This window comes from Spodoptera frugiperda, chromosome 4 (genome assembly GCF_023101765.2).
Source record: "Spodoptera frugiperda isolate SF20-4 chromosome 4, AGI-APGP_CSIRO_Sfru_2.0, whole genome shotgun sequence".
Classification (NCBI taxonomy): Eukaryota; Metazoa; Arthropoda; class Insecta; order Lepidoptera; family Noctuidae; genus Spodoptera; species Spodoptera frugiperda.
The window spans coordinates 5340801-5351378 of record NC_064215.1 but is presented as its reverse complement, the minus strand read 5'-3'; the positions used below and the strand labels follow the sequence as shown (position 1 = coordinate 5351378).

General features: G+C 34.7%; 2 protein-coding genes across 2 annotated transcripts; one reads left to right on the top strand and one right to left on the bottom strand.

The window, feature by feature from the left end:
• Window positions 1–72: 72 nt before the first annotated feature.
• LOC118281741 (U3 small nucleolar RNA-associated protein 4 homolog) lies at window positions 73–5083 on the top strand. Its single transcript, XM_050708011.1, has 11 exons — window positions 73–305; window positions 379–758; window positions 881–1062; window positions 1320–1510; window positions 1717–1872; window positions 2059–2386; window positions 2556–2748; window positions 3121–3344; window positions 3468–3641; window positions 4714–4791; window positions 4929–5083. Exons 1-11 carry the CDS (start codon window positions 205–207, stop codon window positions 5046–5048), a joined length of 2127 nt encoding a protein of 708 aa, XP_050563968.1. The 5' UTR covers window positions 73–204; the 3' UTR covers window positions 5049–5083.
• LOC118281746 (uncharacterized) lies at window positions 5074–9197 on the bottom strand. The gene is made up of 5 exons (XM_035602439.2): window positions 7570–9197; window positions 7179–7285; window positions 6878–6994; window positions 6195–6333; window positions 5074–5707 (listed from the first exon to the last, which is right to left on the bottom strand). Exons 1-5 carry the CDS (start codon window positions 7650–7652, stop codon window positions 5563–5565), a joined length of 591 nt encoding a protein of 196 aa, XP_035458332.1. The 5' UTR covers window positions 7653–9197; the 3' UTR covers window positions 5074–5562.
• Window positions 9198–10578: the final 1381 nt, after the last annotated feature.

The following is a 10578-nucleotide window of genomic DNA, read 5'->3' as shown; positions in this document are numbered from 1 at the left end:
TCTTATTCTGACAACACTATTTTCTCTTTTTTGTCAACCCATGACGGAAGATGTCAAATCAATGTTGTTGTTCGAAACCTGTCATTGTCAGCAGTCAGCGTGAGGACTGACAGTTTTGCTTTTAGGTTATGTGTACTGTCATTATATTATTGCTTGCATGTGATTTAAAGATTTTAGCGGTTAATTAATTAAATAGTAATTGTAATGGCGTGTAAAGTACACAGAGTTCGCTATTATAATCCAAAACCACAACCTATTAACTGTGTTTCATTTAATAAAACAAGTAAACAGATTGCCGTAGCGAGGTATGTTTCTCAAAAACATTGTTTTTATTTGAATTTTTGATTTAATTTTATCTTAATATTATTATTATTCTAGGGGAGACGCTTCCATTGAGATATGGGACTTGAATTATGCTCCGTATCTTGTAAAATTCATTCCTGGCGTGGAAAATGGTTCAGTGGAAGCACTTGGTTGGGTAAAGGATAGGTTACTTTCAACCGGACTTGGAGGAGCTTTGATAGAGTGGGACTTACAGAAACTGTGCTTGAAAACAACGGTCCTACTCACTGGCTATGCAGCATGGTGTCTGGATGTGAATCCTGATAATACACTGGTAGCTGTTGGAACTGAACAAGGATATGTGAACCTCTATGATGTGGAAAATGATGAAATAATATACAGAAGATTGTTTGATAAACAAGAAGGCAGAATACTTTGTTGTAAATTTAACAATACAGGGAATGTATTGGTGACGGGTAAGTTACTTGCATTTCTTGTTAAGATATAGGTAATGTTGTTGTAAAATATTAACCACAACCCTACTAACCTATAATAGCTACTGATGAAAAATAATTCCTTTTAAACTATTTAATTCCAGGTTCAATAAACACAATAAGAGTGTGGAATGTGGACACTGGTCATGCAATAACTCGCATGTCTGTGAGCCGTAGAGGTCGGGAAGTCATAGTGTGGTGTCTAGATATACTGTCTGATAACACTATAGTGTCTGGAGACAGTCTGGGAAGACTTATATTTTGGGATGGCACTCTTGGTGACCAGGTAAATATTGAAATTACTATCATAAATGGTTAAATCATATACTTACTATTATATAAAGCTGAAGAGTTTGTTTGTTTGAATGCGCTAATCTCCAGAACTACTGGTTGGATTTGTAAAATCTTTAAACTTTGAAAAGTATTTAAATAAAGAAACGGAAACAATTTCTTATATATTTTTTTTATTATTTAACATTCAATACAGATGGTGTGTGATGAGTGTCTGAGAAATAAAAAACACCTTTTTCTTTTTGTAATTAGATTGAATCATACTCAACTCACAAAGCAGATATACTGTCAATAGCTGTGTCTGATGATGAGAAGAGTCTATTCTGTAGCGGAGTGGATCCGGTTATAATGAACTTCATCAAAGTCAATAAGAACACAGGCAAGCTGACTGAAGCTCACTGGGTGAAGAATGTACAGAGAAACATTCATGAACATGATGTCAGGTGAGATTGCCCTGTCTCAGTATTTTTGGTACTAATCAAGTTAATGTTCCTGTAAGGTTTGAAAGCATCTATACATTTGTTTAATAAGTACCTCCCTATAGGCTAGAAGTAAATGCTCATCAATACTAACAATAGTCATTATGTGTTTTACAGTTCCAATAAAAACTTCATAGGTACTAATTTAAAACTATGGTTACTTTTTCCAGAGGACTTGTCATTCATGGTGAGAAATTAATATCAGTTGGTGTTGATGGCTACCTCACATTCTCCAGCTATCCACCAAAGTGGGTGATGAGGTTACCACCCATGATACCTGCACCAAGATCATCAATATGTGTTCAGAAGAAATTATTGCTTTTAAGGTAACTGTTAATCTATAAGAGTAAAAAAATATATATTGAGAATTTTATTGTAACTTTCGTGAGACATACTAAATCAATTATTATGAGTTCCTCGTCAAACATTTACGTGAGGAAGCCGATCATAATCATAATAATTAATATATTGAGAATATTTATTTGTATAAATTTGCGCTTCTTATTTTGCAGGTACAGCAACCACCTAGAAGTGTGGAAACTAGGGTCATATGCAACAAACGACGACGGAAATGTATTAATAAGTAATGTCAACACTACATTAGATAGCAGTCAGACAGAAACCAATGATTTAGAGCAGGATTCTACCATTGATGTCATAAGTAAAGCAAAGGCTGAAAATACACAGAAACAAACTTTGAAACTCACTGGGAAGCCTACAAAATTAGTGTCTGTACAGACTAAAGGGAAGAAACAGATACAGTGCTGTGCCTTATCACCCAGTGGGGAACTAGTTATATATTCAACAGCCACCAATATTAGAATGCTTAAATTGGATACTGTAAGTATGCAAACTTATTCTTAATGTAATGTTTAATATAATATTTCAATCTTATTTGTATTCTCATTCATTAAGCATTGATATTTTAACTCTTTCTAATTTATTATCTCAGTTGCATGCAATTTGTATGATTTGAAAAAATACTACACATTTTTTTTATTATTTACAGGAGGATGAAGAACAATCAAACATATCTCTATCAAAGCTGTTAATCAATGGTTTGCCTGATGGTGGATGTGACTGCGTGGCGTTTACAGAAGACTCGAATACAATGGTAATTCACATAGCAGGCACACTGCATGTGTTACAAGTAGACCTAGAAGCCGGGGCTACACCTGTACAGACTATAAATCTAGAGAAACGTAAGTGTAACCATTGTGATTGTTTATCTACATCTACAAATTAAGCAACTTTACTGTACTGTCATAGTCATATTAATCGTCCTAAACGGAAATAATGTCTACTATAACCTCTTAAAATATTATAAGTCGACTTAAGACTCTAGCAGATCGTATGCGTGCGTATACGTACAATGCGTGCGTATACGTACAATGTGTGCGTATGCGTGTTGACGTCGACTTACAATTAGTATACAATAATTCGGTGCTAAGTTGCCTTTAACCTGTAACCTTGTATAGTACATACAACAAGAAAATATTTTAAAAGTTCTGTAAAAGCTAAAGTACCAAAATAAACTTACCTAATAAAATACTACTATATACTATTTTTTGCAGATCTTCAAGCAAAGTCAGTATTACACCTGTACATTTCCAAGAAAAGTCCAAAGGGTGTCACATACTTAGTTGTAGCAGATACAGTGGGTTGCATCTCTGTTTGGACACAAAACGCAAAGAAATTTGAGTTCTACGTTAGTTTGCCGCAGTACCATTGCTTGCCGTCAGCCCTTACAGTCGATAGTCAGAGAGAATACCTCATTGTCACTTATGTTGATCAAAAGGTAAGGATTAATTAATGTATTTATGATCTGCTGAACTATGATTCAGTAGATATTTAGGTTTTTATAAAACCATACGAGAAAATTCTCTATCACATTTAAACCAAAAAATTCTCTATCTCATAGATTGTAGAATACGAGTTGCAAGAGAAGCGGTTCACATCATGGCCGGGTGCGGCGCTGCCCCCAGAGTGGTACTCGCGCAAGTCAGTCGTGTCGTCTATAAGCGTGCATCCGACGCGCAACTCTGTATTGTTCCAAGATGAAACGTCACTATGGGTTGTGGATAGAACTGCACAGGTATTTTTTTATTATACTTAAAGAACTTCGTCTTATAAAAATTAACTCCATTTTACCATTGAGTGTAGAATTATTTGTTATTCTTTGTTTTGGTAATCTGTTTGGTCGAGTACATATTATATATTACCTATATTTGTTATGAACATTGAGTGTCTTCTAATTTTGGAACCACAGTATTAACATTATTGTGTAATATATTTATTTGCAGGAGGCAGTAGAACCAGTTGCTAAAAGAAAGTCGAAACCTGGCAGCAAGAATAAGCTTGCAATGTAGGGGTCTGATGTCATTAGTAACCGATTTATTAAGTCTGTGTCCGTGTCCACTCTTTCTACGAGATATTTGTGAAGGCAATCTGAAAATAAAAAAGTTATAAGAATTTCGCAAATATAATTTAGACACAAATAGTAAATTTATGATTACCAAGATTTTTAATCACGTAAAAATGTTTGTGATTTCTGATATGGGGGAAGTGAAACATATGTTTCTCTTTCCCCGTGTATTAAGTTTCACTTACCCCACTTAACACTTTTTTAGGTTTAGTTTTTACCAAAGCCAAAACTCAATTATCCTTAGGAATTATCGAAATATAATCATTGGACTAGAAAGTACATACTTTTTACTCAGTACTTACCATTAGGTACATTTAAAACACTTATTTTAAAACTTTCACGAAGGCCGAAAACGTCACACCTCCAACTCGTGTTTTGACAACTGACAGTCGAAAAATTTCGTTTATTGGTGTAGAAAATGATAATAGCGACATCTGTGTTTTATCAATAAAACCACATCGCCATTCTGTTTTACCGACTAAGCGCGAAGTATCGATACACTTGTTAGTTATAGAGTTATGAATGGGTGTTTCACTTACCCCTGAGTTTCACTTACCCCACCTGACCTTAATTAAAGAACTTTGTTTCTTAAAAAATAACTCAATTTTACCATTGACTTTAGAATTATTCATACATTGTTTTGGTAGGCTTTTTGGTCGAGTCCTATTTATTATGAACATTGAGTGTCTTCTTATTTTGGAACAACAGTATTAACTTTATTATGTAATGTATTTATTTGCAGGAGGCAGTAGAACCAGTTGCTAAAAGAAAATCGAAACCTGGCAGCAAGAATGTTGGACTTAGAATCGTACCAATAAAGGTGAGCATAATCCCTAATTACGACTTATTAAGCGTGTTTGATTAAATTAAATTACGTTTACTTATAACATAAAACTATAATAAGCCTAGTATAGCTTATAATAGAGAGTTACCAACCTTACCTTATTCTATTTTTAGTACCTGGCTGGCTTCCACTGGCTAGACAAGGATGAGGCCGTCACATTGGAAGTGCTACCAGAAAATATAGTATCACAGCTGCCACCTATCGCTGCTACCAAGAGACATGGACACATATAATATAAGAAAATAAATAAATGACGTATACTTTTATATATTTGTGTTTATTTAAAAATTGTTCACAAAGATTGTAAGAAGAAAATTCCTTCATAGTTATCAATTCCACCTTTTCTTTCGCTTTATAGCGCTAGCATTATTAGGGGTGTTTTAATTTTATCAAAAGGGTTCTAAATAATCCAATTGCAGTCTCATTCGATCTTTATTATTTTCTCAGCTCTAATGATCCTAGCGCCATCTGCCATGCCTTTTAGGAACTTATTACCGCACTGCTAATAGATTGGTAAGACGAAATTAGCTTTTTAAGGAGTGAAATAGAGCGAAATATTTTTATATCGTAATTATAGGTATTTGAACATTAGTGTACAAAAGTGCGAAAGAAGAGAGATCGTTATACTGCAGCGGCGTGGTGGGACGTTTAATAGGTACTTAACTTATACTTAAATTGCATAAAAATAGAAAGTTTCAAAAAGATTCTTGGTTTACGTAAGTAAAGTTGTCGTTTTGTTATAATAAATTATTCAGTCTCATTCATAATTCTCTGTAAGTTGTCCCAGCCGAGGGGCGACACGGTCAGCTGTTGCGGACGCGCCCACATTTCATCTGTCATCTCACAACGTGACGGCGGCAGTTTGTACGAAATCGGGTCCCCATCGACACTCCTGAAAAAGCATTTAAATTTAGGAGATGGAGGCATTCACCTACCGTTAACCGATATTCTATTGTTCGGCACACAGACAAAAGTACCCTCCTATTTGATAATATGTAGACTAGATACTTCGAGCTCGAGTCCATATGCTTGTTTTGTTCAGGTAAATAAATAAATAAATACCTAGGTACCACTTATTACGCAAAACAAAGATTTTAGGCACATTGTATTGAACTAGATAGGGATTGGTATTTACCTTTTACATATTGATTACATTTGGTAAAGATAACGATATGTGTAGGTGTAGGCTACCTCAAACCTCAAATGTCGTTACATACTGTTTAGATAAACATAAGTATTTATTATAATATAAAAAATAAAATAACGCAAACCACTAAACCTTATAACACAGTGATACACTCGGTGTTATTTACGAGCTTTCCAGTTTAGCCTCATAGCCGTTAGAACGCGCGTTTAGGTGAATGTATAGATGTACGTACCCTAAGAATACAACTGTCTGCTTGTAAGGGTCGTAAATTTGTCCGGGTCTTAATGGTGGGCGGAGAGGATAATCTCGGTCGGTTTTCACTAGACGACCGAAGCGCTCCAGAGGACACTGCGCGCGACGCCCTATCATGGCTGGAAAAAAGAACTTTTTAAACTGTTGTACCTACTAAGCTTAATAAAAATATTTCAATTGAAAAAGATCTAATTTCTTTTTTAAAATAACTTGTCGACGCTTTAGAATTTATATGGACTTTTAACTTTTTCTTTTTTCACGATGTCTAGTAAGTAGTTGCTCGGGTTTTAAGATGTTATTCTTGTTGAGGTCACCTTGCGAGGACTTCAAAAGGAGAACTTTGTTTTTGTGATGGTTATAAGTAAAATATTAGCTTTAAAACTTAGTAGGTATTTGATAAAATATCTACTCTTTGGTGTAATAGTTAAGTACAATATTGGGCTAGCTCTGATTTCAGTTTCGGCTACGTTCCGCTTTCGTTAGTACCTTTTAGCTAGGTACCTTACCTAATAGCGTATGATGAGGATATCCTTAAAGCACAAAGTGTGTCTAATTCTCCTAAAACCAATTAGAATTTGAAATTGACTGAATTAGACATCTTGGCAATCAAGATATCTAATTGTTAGACTACTAATTGTCTCTCCTAATGAAAACTGTAGGTACCTGCTGATGTGGGTGGTAGTGGGTGAGGAGACGGATCCACGGTAACAGGATACTGCTTAGGCTCAAGTTGACTGCTGTGTGACTGCAGGGCCGCCCGATATTCTTCCACGGTCATGCCTAGCAGGTTAAAAAGAAGTTTATTTCAAATTATCATAATAAAAAATATCCAAATACTTCAAATGACACTATGGAAATAGATCGTATTAGCTACGTTTTAGAGTAATTGTAGATAGGTACCTATTCCTACCCCTTTTACAGTGTACAAGAGTAACTATATTAATGACAACATATCTCAACTCACCTACTTTCTGCGCTTCCTCTTCTTGTATTTCTCTAATTTTGCTATAAAAATACCAACGTTGCGGCCAGAGCTTCGCTGCAGACTTTGATTTTTTCATCACCGAGTTCCTGAAATAAGTACCTACCGAGTTAGGTGTGATACCTAGTTATTTAGATGCATCCTGCTTAGCCTGTAGCGTCGCTTCTGATGGTTGAAGAAGCGATCGTAAAGTGCATACTACCTACTTACGAGCTTACCTACTTACATAGATTCGATCATGCAATCTCAAAAAATGTAGAAAAGTATCCTAGATAGGTACTTAAGTAAACTTTATTTAATTTAAAAATGTGTTTAATGTTAATTCTAATGTAAAGTTTGCATGTAGATATATTTTATACAAAGGAACACTTACAATATTCCCTGAGCTTTAACGGGATCAGTAGAAGGCTCGCGGCGTCCGCCTATATTGACCGGCGCTGGTGCTGCAGCTTCCATTTTCAATAACTACGTACTTAATTGAATATTTGTAGTGTAAAGGAACCTAACAACTACAGGACTAAACTGTCTTAGTTCTACCAAGCTTTTGAAACTACTAGATATTTCCGACCCTTCTTATTTCCTCATGCAGAATGTTGCTTGGGTGATGAATGAAATCGATCAAGCAATAAAAACGAATTATTAATACTAATTTAACAATCAAAAGTCACGGTGAAGGAAGTTTATACAATCCTTTGATGTCATGCAATCAGAAACATTAAGTTAGGTAACTGTTTTCTATTTAAGACTTTGACGTTTGTTTATAGTCGGTTAGCTAGCGACTTTTAGTTCCTACCTGCCTATAGCTACCTACAACATTATGTACGTATTGTTTGCATACGCCGTTGGCAACCAGAAAGGTACACAAACCCAACTCAAAAGTTGGTTCAGTATACGAAAAATACCTTTTCTTTTCTCTAATCTAAGTATTTACCTACGAATTAGAAATAAAAGGGGTGAACAAAGAGCGTCCATTTTTCGTTGGTGTTTAAAAGGTGAGACTGGTTTAAAAGATCAATTTTAACTCTAGAATTAATATTAGAAAACTGGTCATAGGTTGTTAGGCTATTTATAAGGTAGTTCTTTCTATTACATATTTCAGAGAAATCAAATAAACAGAGGCAATAATTATTATTGTAGGTAGTGTTGTTAGACTTTCTTTCAATGGTGTTTAAACATAATATCCTTAGAATGAAGTCTTACTAAGTTGGGTTGTTGAGCTTTCGATTTATTTGCAGAATTTATTCCTTGAAATTGAGAGCAGTAGGTAATTGCCTAGGTCTCTTAAAGTCTTAGACTAAGTAACTACCGTCTGTACAGTCAATAACCGAGGTTGCGATAGTAACTAGATTTTAGATATGTATCTGAATTTTCTTAGAATGAACTTTGACGTATTGGAATGAACTTATCTAATTTACTTAATTTAATTGTTACAAAATAAAGGGATTACTTATTTAATTTTATTAGAGAAATTTCGTACAAGAATAGGCATTTAGTTTAGTTAATTCTTGGAAAACTTAAATAGTAAACTAACATCGAGTTTCTTTACTTGTCTCGGGCGTTCACTGTACATTTTCATTTCATATTCATTAAACTGTAAATAGGGATGTCTTCGTTGCTTTATTTCGTAAGATCAACGTCAATTACAAATTCAAAGTTTTGTTACCGACGTGTTCTGTGTTGTGTCAAGCGAAACGATGTCAGTTGGGACGTCTAGACCAGACAGCCTATAAACTTTCTCGAGCATATAACTTTTATTTACCTTCGGTATTTACGCGAATGGAAAAGCTAGCTTTATTCGAAAAGGTCAAAAGATGTGACCTACGGCGTCCTAAACTAAAACTAAGTAACCTGATTATTATGCTGGTTCGACTTTAATTTATACGTCCTTTCCTAAGGATAATTTATTAAAATTAGTGACCCAGAGTGTGGGTTCTATTTACTTCTGACCAGTATGTTTTTGTAAATTGTGTTACCTAGGCCACATTTACCAAACAATTTACAATTGTACCTATTGTAAAAACGTAACAGGAAACGTTTAGGACTAAATTAATTAATCGTAAATAATGTAATGGATGAACTAGGTATCTATGTAGATGCAGGTTAGGTGTAACCTTTCCTCATGACGTTTATAGAAATTAATTTACGTACCTACTTACAAGGCGTCAAATTATACTTGGCTTAGTTGTCGTCACGATAAAAAAAAGTGCGTCACGCACTCCGGTACGTGACGCATTATGTATCCACGTTATGAATTCGCAACTGTGTTTAAAATATTTAGTTCAGTGTGTTTGTAGACTGAAAAGGTCCGTGTAACGGTGTGCAAGTGTGCGTATACCTAGAATATCGTGATAGCCTAGACAGACAGACAAAGGGCGACGGAAGGGCAGACAGTTTGCACTCCCGACGACTTACTTCATTCGCAGTGTTTTGCTTCAAAAAAGTAAACAGAGTCTAAGGCATGGCGCGGTGCGCAGTGCTCTTTGCAAATATTTTTTTACTTTTTAAAATGCTCTTTGTCGATGTGGACATAATTACTTAACTAATTATGAAAACTGTTATTTTGTCGTCTAATCAGAATAAATTCTGTTTTCTCTGCTTGCTAATAATGAAGTTTATGTAAAGTCATTTACTTAAACTTTACATTTACCTTTACTCAAACTTTTTAGCGGTTCATTAGAGGTCGTGCAGCAATTGTTAGCGCTAAGAATAATTTCCTTTTCTTAAAGTTTCCCAGGCTATAACAAAGAGAAACTTCAGATAAATACCTATAGAAGCGTACAATAAATGCGTATACCTAGTTATCTCAGTTATGTAGTAAATGTCGTAGACTTGTTGCGTGTAGTAGTACTTCACAAAGTCTAGACGTTTGACACAATGGTCGTCTTATCGTCCGTTCTGAACAACTTATTATCAGTCACTCATACTTAATCTGTCCTTTTCATAATGTTGAAATACCTCACACAGACTACGTAGTCTGTACCTACCAATTAAATTGAGTTTCTATTTTTATTTAATATCAAAGTTGGTTTGACATTTCTCTACAGACTTATCTTGAAAAGTGCCTAGATAAGTGCCTATATAAAATTCCCACTTAGTCTCTAAAGTAATCACACCAAATCTAGGTAACCTACTTCGTGTAACAATAAATTCTGAGAAAATCCTTTAGGACCTTTTATCGATATACATTATAACTACCTATGTCTAAAAGTCAACAGAGCTTAAATTTCCTAAAATAAATGGAAGGTTAATGACTATTATTTAGGTACCTAACCTAACGGTAGCTACCATTCTGAAACTAATTTACTTCAAATTAATTTCAAATCTTCTCAATAAAGAAGCTCCATCAATGAATTGCTATCAGATTTTCTAAAAACCTACTCCT